The 18,176-nt window shown below is 40.2% G+C and overlaps 1 protein-coding gene and 1 pseudogene across 2 annotated transcripts in view; both read right to left on the bottom strand.

Annotated features, from left to right (window-relative positions):
• PZP (PZP alpha-2-macroglobulin like) overlaps positions 1-18,176 on the bottom strand; it is a 68,677-nt gene that overhangs the window by 17,491 nt on the left and 33,010 nt on the right. The window contains exons 16-24 of one of the 2 annotated variants that reach the window (XM_039471936.2): positions 10,439-10,603; positions 9,883-9,988; positions 5,314-5,461; positions 4,384-4,612; positions 3,203-3,329; positions 2,741-2,862; positions 1,982-2,033; positions 439-522; positions 5-181 (exon numbers count right to left, since the gene is read on the bottom strand). In XM_039471936.2, the coding sequence (XP_039327870.1) occupies positions 5-181; positions 439-522; positions 1,982-2,033; positions 2,741-2,862; positions 3,203-3,329; positions 4,384-4,612; positions 5,314-5,461; positions 9,883-9,988; positions 10,439-10,603 (1,210 nt within the window). Of the gene's footprint in view, positions 1-4; positions 182-438; positions 523-1,981; positions 2,034-2,740; positions 2,863-3,202; positions 3,330-4,383; positions 4,613-5,313; positions 5,465-9,882; positions 9,989-10,438; positions 10,604-18,176 lie in introns of both variants that reach the window. The other variant, XM_003926676.4, reaches the window with a different exon arrangement.
• On the bottom strand, positions 10,872-16,618 carry LOC141585173 (large ribosomal subunit protein uL30-like 1 pseudogene; annotated as a pseudogene).

Genomic DNA, 18,176 nt, shown 5'->3' with positions numbered 1-18,176 from the left:
TTACCACTGATGAGATAGCCAATGGCCTTGGCCTTGATCTCCTCTGTCAGCTGCTGGGTTTCATTCAGATAGCTCAAGACATAGATGTTAGGAGCAAACAGGACCATGTTCTGTTCTCCACAGCCATAGGGCATCTGGAGGAGATTCTGTATATTTTGCATAGCAGAACCTAGTATGTCACCTGGGGAATGTGAAAGATTGGATGTCAGAATAATTTCAGCTCATAAGTAGCCAACGTTATTTTTAAAAATGGCTTTTATATTCAGAGTCACATGCTCTATCATTTAGATAAGAAAAGTTCTACACATAGAGTGTGACTTCCAGGATCCTAATAAGAATAACAGCTCTCGAGAACTTGATAATTCAAATACAACACACAGATGAGCCGTGCAGTGGCAATTCTTTTGGTCCAGGTTTACTACATGCAAAGTGACTCACCCAGAACTGAGAAAGAGGCTCTGGCAGATTCTTTGATCACGTTTGATGGGAGCTTCAAGGACAGCTGCTCAGACACCTCAGCACCTTTAGAAACAGACAGCACATGTTAAAGAAGGACATCTATGATTACAACATAATTTACTGATTATAATGTAGTGAAGCCTCAGAGCCACACTGCCTGGATATGGTACTGGCCCTGCTTTGTGACCTTGGGTAAATTGTGATGATGCGATGAAAACATACATGTAAAACATCAGAACAGTATTTGCAACATATTAAATTTCAATGAAAGTGAGCAATTATTATTATTGTGGTTATTTTATTATTATAATTAGCAGTAATACTATTATATCTCCTTGAGAAACTCTGGATGCAATGAATAAGAATTTGACTTAATGATGAAATTACCTTTAATAGTCTAATTTCTTTTGGTACTCTGTGACTTCCAGAGTCCTTCCTCTTCTCATTTAACTATGTTTTGCATTGCTGGGCTCAGTAGCTTTCTAAAAGAAGTCTAGGACCTGGTGGGGAACCATCATTCTCTACTTTATTGAAGCAATATTAAGACTTATGCCCACAATAATACAAATTACTGGCTCTCTTACTCTATATAATATTTGAATAAATTCCCATGTTTATAAACAGATAATATGAACATATCTTAAATTAGCCCTTCTCAAATGACAAATACAGTGTTATATACACTCTGGATACAGAAATAATAACAGAGAGCTGTATAAAAGTAAAACTGGTTCTTAGTGATATGATGAAGTCAAATGTAAGTTATTTTCTGACATGGACAACACACAGTTTTTAGTGAGAAGGGTAGAAAATGTCTATGTTTCATCAGCAGCTGTTTTAGAGACTATCTGTTGGGATTCAAACTTATCGTGACCCTGCTCTCTTTCATTGTTTTTTTTTTTTTTTGACAGAGTCTCACTCTTTCACCCAGGCTGGAGTGAAGTGGCACAATCTCGGCTCACTGCAACTCTGCCTCTGGGGGTTCAAGGGATTCTTGTGCCTCAGCCCCCGAAGTAGCTGTGACTATGGTGCCCGCCACCACGCCTGGCTAATTTTTGTAGTTTTAGTAGAGACAGGGTTTCACCATGTCAGCCAAGCTGGTCTCAAACTCCCAGCCTGAAGTGAGCCTTCCGCCTCAGCCTCCCAAAGTGCTGAGATTACAGCTGTGAGCCATGGTGCTTGGCTAACCCTGCTCTCTTTCTACCTTGTCCTGGTACACTCGAAGCTTCTGCAGCTGGGCTTGTGGCAGCAGCCACTGGGCTATCCAGGTAAAAGAGCTACATGTGAACAAAGAAAGCACAGGTATTAGTCCTTTCTGTGCCACCTGAGCCACATTAACTTGCTCTCTTGGCCTCAATGTCTTCATTTGTAAAACCTATCTAAAGAAATATTAAGTATTACGCTGCCTTTAATGGAACACTCTGACAACTGGGAGATCATATCTATAAATGTGCATTGTAACTTGAGGTTTGTACCCCTGTGTGGCTTTGATCTCACTATGATTATGAGGAGGGACTCTTACCTGAGGCACAGGTCATGGAATTGAAAGTCTTTTCTTTCTCAATACCTTCAGCCTTGGATGAAAAGAAAGAGAAGGAGCAAAAAAATTATAAACATCCCAGCGAGAAGAGAGCCACCACTGATTCCTTTCTTTGATGGGTAGGGCTTTCATGAATGATGTTTAGCATCCTACTTTTTATCTTTCCAACTGTTAAGTTCAAGGGGAGGCATGTAGGATGTGCGGGTTTGGTACACAGGTAAGTGTGTGCCATCGTGGTTTGCTGCACAGACCGTCTTATCACGTAGGTTTTAAGCCCAGCACCCATTAGCTATTCTTCCTGATGATCTCCCGCCTTCCACTCCCGCCCTCAGACAGACCCCAGTATGTGTGGCTCCCCTCCATGTGTCCATGTGTTTGCATCATTCAGCTCCCACTTATAAGTGAGAACATAACGTTCTCTTGTTATACAAATCCATGAACAATGAAGAACCAGGGAGGCTGGTAGAGAGAAAATGCAGAGATAGTAAGGGCAGTGAATCAAAGGTAATAGGTATGAGAGACACATGAATCTTAGGAGAGAGGTGGAGATCAGGAAGTTGCACTCAAATAATTAGTGAAAAAAGTTTTACAGTAGCTGGCAGTGTCTGCTGCAGGGCTTTTAGGATGGGAAATTCCATTAGTCTGAAAGGATGTATTGTGTGAGCAAAATTTAATGGTCTCAAGAGTGACCACCCAGTGTTTTATTCTTACAGTTGTTAGGGTCTCCCCAAAATATGTTACCTCCACCAACAAGGTTTTGATGACTGTGTCTTTTCTTTTAATCTCAGGGACCTCAGAAACCTCATTTCCACAGAGTTCTAGGGACTGCATTGCCTCTGCACTCACTGAGAAGTTCACCTTCCCTAAAACAAGGAATATTGCAAACATGAGTATCCATCTTGATAGTCCAATCACCGTTAAGGGGTCTGTTTTAAATTTACAATTGGCCAGGATAGAAAATAAAGCTGATAAAAAAACCCAACAAAGTTAGTGTGTACTGAGTAGCCAATATCCAGGAGTAGTGATTACGGGGACTAGCCTGGGTGGGAATAGTGGGAGAAGGTCATTGTAGGTAGAAATAGGAATAAAATGTAACTTTACAGAATTATATCCATGGCAAGTAAAGCAGAATATGATGAAAAAAGGGCTCAGATAGCCACCATCCTTGTTGATTGATAGGCCCTTTGGGGTACTGTCACTCACCCAGAGTTTTAGGAGTCACTGTCCAAGACAAGGTTTGTCTCTCATTTCCACAGATACAATAGGATTCTTCTCCCTTTGTATTTTGGGAAGCTAGGAAGGCCGGAGAGGCTTTGAGCTGCACACTGACCTATCACCCCATGTGAGGCAGAGACAGAAATCATCAGAATACGGGAAGGCACGAACATGTAGAATTGGGGCCAAGTGTGGGATGCTGCAGTAAATTGAGATTTGTAAGAAAAATGCATGTCACATAGATTCATCCATGCTTTAAGAAGCATGGAAATGGCAGTGATACAAATCAAGGTTGGTTATGTAGCAGGAGGATTTGGCATCTGCATTACGGTAGGCTGGGAAAGTGTGCAGACGTGGCAGTGGTGCAGGAAACGGAAAAGCAGTGGTTGTATATCGCCCTATGGAGTACTATCTGCTGCTATGTAGATTTCCTTACTGTTTCTTACTTCCTCCCTTCTCCTTTTTCTTACAACGTATATTACATGTCTACTCCATGGGAGGCATAGAACACTGGGAATGATGGATGAGCTGCCTCCGATCTTGAGGATATTGTGTTATAAGAAAGATGATCTATGGGAGGCTAAGGTAGGAGAATTGCTTGAACCAGGACCCCGGAGGCAGAGGTTGCAGTGAGCGAAGATCACACCACTGCATTCCAACCTGGGATATAGAGCGAGACCCCATCTCAAAAAAAAAAAAAAAAAAAAAAAAAAGGAAAGAAAGAAAGAAAGAAAGAAATGATCTATACACAACCACTACTACATAGTTTACAAAGAGATAAGTGCTATAAGATAAATTAAAATGATATATTGTGGAGATTTTGAGACGCGGGCTTAGAGAATGACACTCATGGAACTGAGGAAGCTGAGTTGTGTGTCAGCTGCAAGAATGTTCCTGGCATCAAATCTAATTGCGGCAAAGGATTCTGCAAGTGCTAAGAAATAAAAAAGCAAGCTGTGGCTTAGAGAGCCATGGTTTAAGCACCCATAGCACATATATCACTGTAGTATCTCTCTGATCATGTCTTGCTTTGCTTAGCACTCATTATTCACATTGCGAACACATAATTCTCTGAATTATCCTTAGTATTGGGAACAGAATCAGTAGGTGACTGATCAAAGGAATCTTTTGTTCTATCCACGCTGTCTCTTCACCCTCATTTTCCTTACCCGGATGCATTTGGGAAGGTAGTTTAGGACAGTGGCCTTGAGTGTGAAGACCTCTCCACGGATCACAGAGTAGGGCATTGTGAGCTCCACAAAGAAGGGCTGGAAGGCTCGGAGAGAGGCGGTGGGAGAGATACCAAGTCCAGCGTCTTCGGACAGGCAGAAGGCCCCTGCCTTCCACTCGGTGATGGTGTCAGGGACTGTTACTCCTACCTCAGCCTCACCTGATGAGCTGGGGAGGGGGGTAATTGAAGAATGGAAATAAATGTGAGCCACTTTTCTCAAGTGAGAATCAATCTGCTTAAACTAATGTCAAGAACTGAATTTACTTAAGGGTATATAGGTGTCTGCATGCCTGTGAACACTAGATTAGTGTTCACTGATCCCAGGACATATCCTGGGATCTGAGTCGGGAAAATAAAAGGCACTAAATGGTACCTCTCCCCCTTATCAGCAAGTAGTCATAACCCACATGTCTGTACTTTGAATACAAACGTTTGAATTGTGATTCATTTTGGTCTTTAACTTTCCTTGCTATTGCATAATCCCATAAATAAGCATTTTTAAGAATCATGACCAACAGTTAGACCCTTGGATTAACACAGCCTGATTTGTTTATGTGCCTGCCCCAGCCCTGATATTTACAGAAGGCTCCCTGAATGACATTAAACAGTACATATAGAATTGGATATTTATAGCTCCCATCTCTACTATTTGACAGCATCAGAAATAATTATTTTAGAATTGCTCGGCACTGAGACAATTACATTAATAAGCTTATACAGTTGCAGAATTTAACTTAGGTTTGTCCTAAAAAGTAAGAGATTAAGATAATTATCCAGAACTTTTCAGAAAGATTATCTTAGAATTGAAAATGCTGGAGGAACCACATCCCCTTCCCTCCAGCCAATGGAGGAAAGTCAATTCACTTACTCCACTGCCACCAACTCCCAGATCCAAGTCTCAGGAAAATAACTCCGCATGGTTTCAGGGACCGGCCCTGAATTTTGTTCATTAGTTACAGGTATTATATTATGTTCGTTAAATTGAGGAGAATATGGCATCGCTGCCATTCCTGAAGCTACTAAAGAGAGAGAGAATTGTCTAGTTAGGGAAAAGCATGCATTAATTTCATGGTGCACATGTGTGACTTTGGAGAACAAATCTTCAGTTTTTCTGCTCAGACTGTCCTAAAAGTCTTGTAGAAGTTGTAGAACTTGGGAAATACTTTGTGATCCCTCATTCTCTGAACAGAGAGGAGTCTTTGTCAGAGGTGGAAATTCTGGGTATCCCAGACGTAGCATAATTTGATGTGAATGGAAGCTGGGAAAACAAGATCACTTGGAGACAGTTTTATGGGTTTTGTGGGGAAGGGCCGGTTTTGAAGTTGAGAGAGTATTGCTTCATTCTTAGAGAAACTGAGGTATTGTAAAATGCTCTTTAAGCATTGCGAGTGGTGGCAATACTGAAAATGGAATTACCAGTGGAGTGAACAGAATTTAATGATTTAAATTCTGTGTACTGTATGGAAGTTTGCAGAATGTTATTCTCTGTGTAATAAGATGAGGCATTAGATTTTATTCTATTTATTTTTTGACATCTGAAATAAATAATTCAGATGTCAAAACAGATATTTCCATTAGGAATAGCTGTATGGTTGAGACAAAGAAATCATTTACTATCTTGACAGGGCAGAGAGCTAGACATGAAGGCAATTTTGTGCATGTTGTGCCTGAAATCATGCTTAATAATTGAATTTGAGTTAAGATCTCCCTCCATGTACCCCACGTGATATTTCAGAAATACCTTGTGAAAGAATACTTGTAAGCAAAAACACATTTCTGGCAATCTCACCATAATACTTTTTACCACTGATAAAAGCATCAGTAGTAATTTCTTAAGTGAATATTACACACCTTCTTGCCCCATGTCCTGCCAAGAGGCAACGATTTCTATCTTTGACTCTGATTTTTCACTGATGTTCTGTCTTACACTGTCTTCACTGTTATCTTAAATACTGAAATATCTAAAAGGAGGATGCACCTAAATGAACTATTTTCCATTTTCTCCTGAAGATGTCAAGGGTCCTTCACCTCCTCAAGTTACTGCAGTTAACATGTCACGGCATCTGGTGGAAGATGGCTATATCTTTCCTACTCTTACTGTCAGCTTGACTTTCCATGTGTCCTTTCGTAGTCTCTGTATCTCAGTTTTATTCTCCTGCATCCCAGAACTAATAAACTCTACAGTAAGTGCCTTTAAATCAGTTTCCCAAGACAAAAATCTTATTTGTTTTTCTTGCTGCTTTTTTCCATTTGACTTCATGAAAATGTGCTGAACTCTGGACTAAGCCACTCATACTCTGCCTTGTTGCTGATCCCAAAATACTTGCAGTGAAATGTTCTGTTCATAACTTAAAAAGGGCTGCTCAACCCAGCTTCATAATACTTTTTTGACCTTTAATGCCTTCAAACAAACAACAACAATTAAAACAAAAAAAAAAAACCCTGAAAATTTTCTTTTAATTTAGAATCTAGTGTGATCGAGACACATATTAGATCATGTCACTCCTCTTCTGAAAAGCTCCTTATTTCACTCATAGTATAAAAGTCAAGTCCTTACTATGACCTACAAGCCCCACACAGTGCAGCCTCAGTATTGCTCTGATCTCTCTCTCCAACTGCTCACACTTTATTCACGCTGTTCTAGTCACACTGGTTTCCTTTCTCTGCCTAGAATAATTCAGGCATGCTCTCACCTCAAAGCCTTTGAGAGATAGATTAGTGAGGAGGTTATGAATGTGGGATGTGGAATCAAACTTCCTGACTCGAATCTACCCCATGCCACATCTTATTGGCTATGACATCTTAGTGGCTGAGTTATTTAGCCTTTCTGGGTCTCAGTTTTTCTATATGTAAAATCGTGTTAAGAATACCCACCTTGTAAGGTTACTGCAAGAATTAAGGAAATCTATCTAAAATCATCTATCTGTAACTATCGGTCTATCAATCATCTACCCATCTCCCTACTATCTATATCCTGGAGCATAGAAAGCACTCCATTTAAGTATTTTCTGTTATTGATATTATTTCCTATGACTATAATATTCTTTTTCCAGAGAGTCACATGGCTTGTTGTCTTCCTTCAAATGTTTGCTCAGATTTCACTCTCTTGGTAAGGTCTTTACTGACCCCCTCATTTAAATTTGCAACTTCCTTCAGTCTCAAAATCCCTTCCCTACTTGAATTTTCCTATATAGTATTTATAACCTTATAGTGAGCCATACAATATTCTCTCACTGCCTATTAGAACATAACCTTCATATTGTTGAAGATTTTTGTTCCTATTTTTTGTTATATAAACAGAAACTAGGTCAATTAATATTGAACACATGAATTTAAATTTGTAACTTCTTAATTTTTATAGTTTCAGGTACTAGTCATGTCTTTCATTGTCTAGCATAATTATCTTTCACTCTTCCTCTCTTTTAGGCCCTACCAACACTACTGAATTTATCTTCTTCATATCTTCATATGTACTGTTCTTTTTTTTTCTTTTTTGAGATGTTATCTCACTCGGTCACCAGGCTTCAGTGCAGTGGTGCAATCTTGGCTCACTACAACCTCCACCTCCTGGGTTCAAGTAATTCTCCTGTCTCCACTTCTGGATCAGCTGGGACTACAGGCATTTGCCACCACACCCAGCTAATTTTTGTATTTTTAGTAGACATCGGTTTCACCATGTTGGCCAGGATGGTCTTGACCTCCTGACCTTGTGATCCACCCACCATGGCCTCCCAAAGTGCTGGGATCACATGCATGTGCCACCATGCCCGGCCTCATATGTACTGCTCTATACCATCAAATACCTTCAGGGTGTATGATGGCTTCCCAAATAGTCATGGAAGTGGCTATTTTCCTTGAACTTATTTTCAAGAAATATCACAAGATATTTCAGTTTTCTTAGCTCTTTTATTTCCTCATATACCTGACTGATTTATCTCTACTAATTTCAATCTCCATGGTGTATTCATCACACATTTTAGAAGGCTTTTTTTTCTGAGTGTTATTATATGATCCCAAATCCATTTTTAATAAATTCCAGAACATTTCCTTCATCCTTAACTTCCATGGTTTAAACTTGATGTTTGTTCTATTTAAGTCTCTTGGCTATTTTCCTTTCCCTTATGCTCTATTCTCATTATTTATATGTCTTTGATATATGACAAAATCATGTTTACCATTTTTGAGATATTGTTAGAAACGTGTGCTATCACTGAATGTATACTTAGAGATAAACAGTCCATGGCCCTTTAACAGGTGTCATTTTCTTTTCTTTTCTTTTCTTTTTTTGAGACGGAGTTTCGCTCTTGTTACCCAGGCTGGAGTGCAATGGCGCGATCTCGGCTCACCGCAACCTCTGCCTCCTGGGTTCAGGCAGTTCTCCTGCCTCAGCCTCCTGAGTAGCTGGGATTACAGGCATGCGCCACCATGCCCAGCTAATTTTTTGTATTTTTAGTAGAGACGGGGTTTCACCATGTTGACCAGGATGGTCTCGATCTCTTGACCTCGTGATCCACCCACCTTGGCCTCCCAAAGTGCTGGGATTACAGGCGTGAGCCACCGCACCGGCCGGGTGTCATTTTCTTTATAATAAAGCTCATTTAAAGATGGATATTAACCTTAAATGTAATCCAAATGCCAAGGAACATAAAAATGCTACTTAAACAATCAAAAGGTCTTAATTTGCTTTGGTACATTCTATTTAGTTATCTTGTTGGGCATTTTCCAACATCTTCAAGAACCATTAGTCAAAGTCCTTTAATTTATTAATGGAGGATTTGAGGCTTAGCGTGGAGATGTGACACACCCACTTCACATATAGGACTTCTGATTTCCAATCTGAGCTCAAGGCATATACATTTTGTTAGCAGATGGACATCAGGAATATTTTGGAGAAAAGGGGAGTGGAATCAGGAGAGAGGGATGAGGCAGAGCTGGACAGTGTTCAAGTGTAAATAGACCTGGTGATGGAACAGATGTTTTAATAAGTTGAAGGGTCTTGAAAATGTCTGCTCTATTTGAGTAGTGGTTTTGGCCACGGAATGGGAGATATTTCTGAGAAGTTCATATCGTTTCTTGTCACCAGTGAAGGATTTTGTCCTTCTTTATGTTTTTCAAAATACAGCATTCCTATGAATGTCTTTCCTGTTTCCATAATCAGAATTATTCTCTCCTCCATTGTAAGTATTTTCCTTCTCCTATGGTATATCAGAATCTTGTATTTTATCTGATTTTTTGCCCTGAAATATCTGATGTAGCTAAAAAAAGTCTCTGATCAGTTTTGGTTATCACCAGCTAAGTTAGCAAGAAACAACTAATTTGAATCTTGCTTTCTCTGTGTTTATAAAATGGAAATGGGACTACATTATCTCATTTTATACTTTTGGCATAGTAATATTATTGGACATGAAATAAAATTAAAAGCAAATTGCTATTATACCTCCATAGTGTCCTTGACTCATTCCTCTTACAGGCACAATGGGGGTGACTGAACATGACTTTGGTTTTCGGACTTTTGAGTTAGTGAACACCTTTAATCCCATCTCCTGGAAAAAATGATTATTCCATCAACTTGTAAGCTCGATTAGAATATATAAAACATACAATCCTTAGAAACTGCCTTATGTAATTCCAGTAGCCTTATATTAATTCTATGGTGAAACACCGACAGTAAATCTAGAATAGCGAAATGACTACACTTATGGACTATTAAGATTGTATTCTTTATTTGCTATTGTTTACTTTGTGAAAAAATGCCTACACATAACTAAAAGGTATCTGGATGAATAGGCAGAGATTAGATCTAGCCCTGACTGACAAACTGAGTTTTTGCATGATCCTGACAGAGACTTTAACCTTTTTATAGGCTTCGTTTTTCTCCACTGAAAAATGAGGAGGCAAGTCTAAATAATTATTAAAATTATGCATAGATACAGAGTTTCATTAACATTCAAAAAATCACAAGCCAGCATGTTAAGAAGTAGGGAGAATTTTACCTTGAGGAAGCTATAAACATCTGCTTCATTATTACTTAATAAGGGAACGTAGAAGGCCCCATAATGAAAGATGAAAGGATTGGGACAGGGTTCGTGTTCTTCCTCCTGCTGGTTCACATCGTCAGGAAAACTGGTGAGATCCTTCACAGTTAGCAGATTATATACCTGTAGCAGTGGCGAGATCAAAGGCAGAACTCTTACTATGCTTTTGAAATAGTCAGAAGGAGCTGAGAGAAATATAATAATCAGCAATCCTTTCTAGAGTACGTTCATGTAGCTGGCATCTTAGAGATAAGTTGAAGATTTTGCTTATATTTAACAGTGTTATTTTGTTATAAAGAAATAAAATCTACTTGAAAAAATGTTTCCAAAGATTAATAAAATCTTGTTATGAAGGATTAATTAAAATTTCATTGTAGAATCTAGAGGAAAAAATAGACTATAAAAATATAGGAAAAGATCTGACTTGCATCTGTGTTTGATTAATACTTAATGCCCCAAGGAATTTAGCTACACATTATTATTGCCACCTGTTAAATAACTATGTCTACTCAGGCTTATTCTCAGATAGAAAATCATATAGACAGCCGATTAGAAGCAGCTGCCGTCTGCCGTCTGCAGCACTTACGAAGCGGAATGAAAAGGGGTGAGTAAAGTCAGCACCTTCAGCTGAAATATCCAGGTTCTCACAATGAGACTGGCTAGGCAAGCAAGTGGACCCACAGAGAACAAAGAAAAGCAGCGCGGGTGGAGGTGGAGGTGGAGGAGGGCAACAGAAGGAATCCCCACTGCCAGCCAAGGGAAGCAGTGGGTGATTGTGCGACCTTGCCTGGGAAGTCACACTTCTTCCATGGATCTTTGCAACCCGTGATCAGGAGATACCCTCGTAAGCCCATGCCACCAGGGCCTTGGGTCTGATACACAGAGCTATGTGGAGTCGGCAGAGCAGCCGCTCAGGCACACAGAGACCCAGGAGTTTTACGTACTCCAGGCCCGGCATCCGCGGACAGGCAGGAAATCTGTTTGTACAGATCCCTAGGAAGGAGGCTGAATTCAGGGAGCCAAAGAGCATCATCCTGTGGACCCCACTTCCACAGCATCTCACAAGTGAAGACCCATGGTCTTGGAATCTCAGCCAGCCAATGGCAGTGGGTTGGAGTCCACCTGAGATGGATCTGAGCTCCTGGCAGGAGAGGCGGCTGCCATCTTTGTGGTTCTGAGGACTCAGCCACTCCAGCCTGCAGGCTTGGAAAACACACATGCTCAGGATGCGGAAGGGTCCCCCACAATGCAGTACAGCTGCCTTGCCAGATTGTGACCAGACTGCTTCTTTAAGTGGGACCCTGATCCATTCCTCCCCACTGAGTGGGACCTCTCCTTAGGGGCTTCAGGTACTCCAGCCAGGGTTCTACAGACAGAGCTTTGACCTCTCCCTGGGTTGGAGCTCCTGGAGGGCAGGGGTGTCTGCTGTCTCTGCAGTTTGGTTGACTCTGCCCCTCCAACCTGCTGGCTTTGGAGAATACAGGTGTGGTCCAGACGAGGAAGGGTCCCACCCAATGCAGCACACCTGCTCTATCAAAAAGCAGCCAGACTGTTTCTTTGAACAGGTTCCTGATCCCATTTTTCCTGACCGGGTGAGATCTCCCAATGAGGAGCCATCTCCAACAGTTGCATGTGGGCCGGCAACAAGTTAGTACCCCCGTGGGATGGGGCTTCCAGAGAAAGGCATAGGCTGCCATCTTTGATGTTTCATGGCCTTTGCTGGTGATACCTCCAGGTACGGGAGAAACCAAGGCAACTGGGGTCTGCAATGGACTCCTAGAAAACCACAGCAGCCCTATGATAGAGTGGCTCGACTGTTAAAAGAAAAACAAATAAACAGAAAACAACATCAACAAAAAGGACCCCACAAAAATCTAATTCAAAGGGAAGCAACCTCAAGGGTTAAAGGTAGATAAGCTGCAAAGATGAGAAGGAATTAATTCAAAAACACTGAAAACCCAAAATGCCAGAGGCCTCATCTCTTCCAAATGACGGCAATACCTCTCCAGCAAGGGCACAGAACTGAGCTGAGGCTAAGATGGTTGAATTGACAGAAGTAGGATTCGTAAGGTGGATAATAATGAACTTTGCTGAGCTAATGGAGAATATTGTAACCCAATGAAAAGAAGCTAAGATTCATGATAAAACAATACAGGAGCTGGTAGCCAGAACAGCCAGTTTAGAAAGGAAGATAATCAACCTGATGGAGCTGAAAACCACATCACAGGAACTTCACAATGCAATCCCAAGTATCAATAGCAGGATAGACAAAGAGGAGGAAAGAATCTCAGAGCTTGAAGATTATCTGTCTGAAATAAGACAGGCAGACAAGAAAGAAAAAAAGAATGAAAACAAATGAACAAAACCTCTGAGAAATATGAGGTTATGTAAAAAGACCAAACCTGTGATTAATTGGCGTCCTTGAAAGAGACAGGAAGAATGGAACCAAGTTGGAAAACATACTTCAGGATATCATCCAGGAGAACTTCCCCAACCCAGCAAGACAGGCCAACCTTCAAATTCAGGAAATGCAGAGCAGGCCAGTAAGATCAACCCAAAGACAAAATCGTCAGGTCCTCCAAGGTCAAAATGAAAGAAAACATGTTAAGAGCAGCCAGAGAGACAGGCTAGGTGGCCCATAAAAGGAAACACATCATACTAAGAGTGGATCTCTCAGCCAAAAACATACAAGCCAGAAGAAATTGGGGACCAATATTGAAGAATCCTTTTTTTTTTTTTTTTTTTTGCAGAGACAAGTGAACATGTATTTTTGTACCTTTCCTCCTATGTATATTTCAAGTCTTTTTCACAACAAAGACCCAGGAATCTCCAGATTCAGTTATGTCCCTGGGCTTGTCCACTGCTGCAGGAGTCTTAGGGAGCCTTGTGCAAATGCTAGAGTTACTCAATTACTAACATTAAACCCTAGGATAGAAGATGCAGCAAAGTAGGACTCCTTCCTCCATGGAATGTGCGATTTCAGACGAGGCAGCAGCCAATGTAGAAAATGCTGGAATTTTTCCTTGGAACTGGATTGTGATGAGAGGTTCTTGCCATGATCATAAGCTACTGTTTTTTCTTTTGAGACAGAGTTTCACTCTTGTTGCCCAGGCTAGAGTGCAATGGCACGATCTTGGCTCAACACAACCTCTGCCTCCCAGGTTCAAGCGATTCTCCTGCCTCAGCCTCCCCAGTAGCTGAGATTACAGGCATGGGCCACCACACCCCGCTAATTTTTGTATTTTTAGTAGAGATGGGGTTTCACCATGGTGGTCAGGCTGATCTCAAACTCCCCACCTTAGGTGGTCCACCTTCCTCACCCTCCCAAAGTACTGGGATTACAGGCATGAGCCACCACACCTGGCCAGCTACTGTCTTTTCGTTGACCCTTCCTTTCCAGTTTTTGAAGACAAAGCAGGAAATAATCTCCAAAGATACTTAATACAAATTCTCCAAAACCCGAAAACACATGCTTCCATCTCATTGATAACAATTTATTACAGTTTGGCACTTGGGTCTAGTTCAGCTGGCAGATGAGCTGATTGATGCATCCAGTCTGATAGCCAGGAGTCCCCATGTCCTTGAGGAAGCCCACTCTATTTTTAGTAGCAGGACGGGCCACCGAGAGGTGGAAAGGGCGCAAGACCCATTAGATCTCCTGGAAATGCTTCCCCGTGAAGGTAGTTTCATGAATGAGGTCTTCCAAGCAAATGACACCAAACTTCTCCAGGTGCTCCTCCGGCACCATGTTGTCTGTCAGAGGGATGGTCTTATTCTTGACCCTGGCTTGTCCATGTTTCAAAATGAGTTCCCGGACAGACTTCAGATTTGGAAATCCCCAGGTCACATAAGGTTCCACTATTTGCAGCATTTTTAGGTTCTGGGGGGTGACTTTTATAAAGACACCACTAAAAATGTTCTTTAGGCAAAGTCTTGCACCAGTTCTCTGCACCAGTAAACTGACACCATCATTTTTTTCTATGCACATGACAAAAGCATGTTTACCTGGCAATTTGAAGGCATGAGGCTTCACTTCTAGTCATCTGACATGCACCTTGTCACGTGTCCGCTGCCAGGAATCATGTAGGAATGACTCCAGTCACTCAAACCTAGGCCCTTTTCCTTTCCTCTGCTCCTTCTTTGCCAAAAGTACCTGGTTTGCCTGAGTGGCTTTCAGGGCTTGATAAGCCTTGTTCTTTTTCAGAAGATTTTCTGGAACCAAAGGGATTTTTTTCTTTGCTCTTGCTCTGCCATCCTTCTAGTGTAGCAGCTACTGATCAATATTCAATAACCTTAAAGAAAATAATTTCTAACCCAGAATTTTATACCTGGCCAAACTAAGCTTCATAAGCAAAGGAGAAATGAGATGCTTTTCAAACAAGTGAATGCTTAGGAAATTCATCACCACAAGGCCTGCCTGGCAAGAGCTCCTGAAGAAAGCACTAAATATGGAAAAGAAAGACCATTACCAGCCACTGCAAAACACACTGAAGTACAAAGACCAGAACACGATGAAGTAACCACATAACCACATAAACAAGTCTGCCAAAAAGCACCACAATCAAATTCACACATAAATATATTAACCTTAAATGTAAATCGGCTAAATGCTCCAGTTAAAAGACACAGAATGGTAAGCTGGATAAAAGCGAAGACCCATCAGTATGCTGTCTTTAAAAGTCCCATCTCATGTGCAAGGACAGATACAGGCTCAAAATAAAGAGATGGAGAAAAAACGTGCCACACAAATGGAAAACAGAAAAAAGCAATGCTAGTTTCTGACAAAACAGACTTTAAACAAAGATCAAACAAAGAAAGGTATTAAATAATGGTAAAGGGTTCAATTCAACAAGAAGAGCTAATTATTCTAAATATATATGCACCCAGTACAGAAGCACCCAGATTCATAAAGCAAGTGCCTAGACACCTATAAAGAGACTTAGACTCCTACGCAATAATAGTGGGAGACTTGAACACCCCACTGACAATATTAGACAGATGATTAAGATAGAAGATTAACGAAGATATTTAGAACCCGAACTCAGCCCTGGGTCAAGTGGATGTGATAGATATCTATACAACTCTTCACCCAAATTCAACAGAATATACATTCTTCTCATTGCCACATGGCATTTACTCAAAAATTGATCACATAATTGGAAGTAAAACACTCCTCAGCAAATGCAAAAGAACTGAAATTATAGCAGTCTTTCTGATGACAGTGCAATCAAATTAGAACTTGAGATTAAGAAATTCACTCAAAACCACACAACTACATGGAAATTAAATAACCTGCTTCTGAATGACTCTTGAGTAAACGAAATTAAGGCAGAAATCAGTGAGAACAAAGAACTAGTGAGAACAAAGAGATAATGTATGGAAATCTGTGGATGCAGCTAAAACAGTGTTAAGTGGGAAATTGATAGCACTAAATGACTACATAAGAAAGCTAGAAAGATCTCAAATCAGTGACCTAACATCTCAACTAAGAGAATTAGAGAACCAAGAGCAAACAAACCCAAAGCTAGCAGAAGACAAGAAATAACAAATATCAGACTGGAACTGAAGTAGATAGAGACATAAAAAAACCTCAAAAAAAATCTTGATGAATCCAGGAGCCCCTTTTTGGAAAAAATAAAATAAAATAAAATAGACTGCTAGCTGTACTAATAAAGAAGCAAAAAAAGAGAAGAATCAAGTAGACACAATCAGAAATGATAGGGGGATATCACCACTGAACTCACAGAAATACAAACAACTATCAGAGAATACTATAAACACCTCTGTGTACATAAACCAGAAAATGTAGAAGAAATTTGTAAATTACTGGATACATACACCCTCTCAAGACTGAACCAGGAAGAAATTGAATCTTTGAATAGACCAATAACAAGTTCTGAAATTGAGGCAGTAATAAATAGTCTACTAACCAAAAATAGCCCAGGACCAGATGGATTCACAGCTGAATTCTACCAGAGGTAGAAAGAAGAGCTGGTACCATTTCTACTAAAACTATGCCAAAAATTAAAAAGGAAGGACTTCCCCTAACTTACGAGACCACCATCAGCTTGATGCCAAAACCTGGCAGAGACACAGCAAGAAAAGAAAGCTTCAGGCCACTATCTCTGATGAACTTCGATACAAACAGCCTCAACAAAATACTTGCAAATCAAATTTGGCAGCACAGCAAAAGCTTATCTACCACAACCAAGTAGGCTTCATCCCTGGGATGCAAGCTTGGCTCAACATACACAAGTCAATAAATGCAATTCATTACATAAACAGAACTAAAGACAAAAATCACACGATTTCTCAATAGATGAAGAAAAGGCCTTTGATAAAATTCAACATCCCTTTTTGTTAAAAACTCTCGATAAACTAAGTATTGAAGGAAAATACCTCATAAGAGCCATATATGACAAGCACAGAGCCAGTATCATACTGAACGGGCAAAAGCTGGGAGCATTTCCCTTGAAAACCAGCAAAAGAGAGGGATGCCCTCTCTCACCACACCCATTCAACATGGAAGTGGAATTTCTGGCCAGGGCAAACAGGGAAGAGAAAGAAACAAAATATAATCGAAAAGGAAGAGAGAAAGTCAAATTATCTTTATTTGCAGATGACATGATTTTATATCTAGAAAACCTTATTATCTTAACCCTAAAAGATTCTAAAGCTGATAAGCAACTTAAGCAAAGTCTCAGGATACAAAATCAATGTGCAAAAATCACAACCATTCCTATACACCGACAACAGACAAGCAGAGAGCCAAATCATGAATGAACTCCCATTCACAATTGCTAGAAAACAATACAATACCTACAAATATAGCTAACAAGGGAAGTGAGGGACCTCTTTAAGAGAACTACAAACCACTGCTCAAGGAAATCAGAGAGACACAAACAAATGGAGAAACATTTCATGCTCATGGATAAGAAGAATCAATGTAATGACAATGGCCTTGCAGCCTAAAGTAGCTTTAAATTCAATGCTATTTTCATTAAACTACCATTAACATTCTTCACAGAATTAGAAAAGTCTATTTTAAAATTCGTATCAAACCAAAATGAGCCTGAATAGCCAAGACAATTCTAAGCAAGAAGAACAAAGCTGGAAGCATCATGTTACCTGACTTCAAACTACTACAAGGCTACAGTAACCAAAACAGGATGGTAGTGGTACAAAAACAGTCGCATACACCAATGGTACAGAATACAGAACTCAGAAATAAAACTGCACACCTACAACCATCTGATCTTTGACAAACTTGACAAAACCAAGCAAGGGGGAAAGAATTCCCTATTCAATATATGGTGCTGGGGGTGCTGGCTAGCCATATGCAGAAAACTGAAACACGACCCCTTCGTTACACCATATACAATAATTAACTCAAGGTGAATTAAAGACTTAAATGTGAAACCCAAAACTATAAAGATCCTGGAAGAAAATCCAGGCAATGCTATTCAGGAGATAGGCACAGGCAAAGATTTCATGGTGAAAATGCCAAAAGCAACTGAAATAAAAGCAAAATTTTACAAATGGGATCTAATTAAAGAGCTCCATGCAGCAAAAGAAACTATCATCAGAATGAACAGACAACTGAAAGAATGAGAGAAAATTTTTGCAATCTGTTAACCTGAGAAAGGCCTAATATCCAGAGTCTACAAGGAACTTAAACAAATTTACAAAAAGTAAG

Source organism: Saimiri boliviensis, chromosome 7, assembly GCF_048565385.1.
Source record: "Saimiri boliviensis isolate mSaiBol1 chromosome 7, mSaiBol1.pri, whole genome shotgun sequence".
NCBI classification, from domain to species: Eukaryota; Metazoa; Chordata; class Mammalia; order Primates; family Cebidae; genus Saimiri; species Saimiri boliviensis.
The sequence above is the reverse complement of the archived record's forward strand: the minus strand, read 5'-3'. Positions and strand labels throughout refer to the sequence as shown.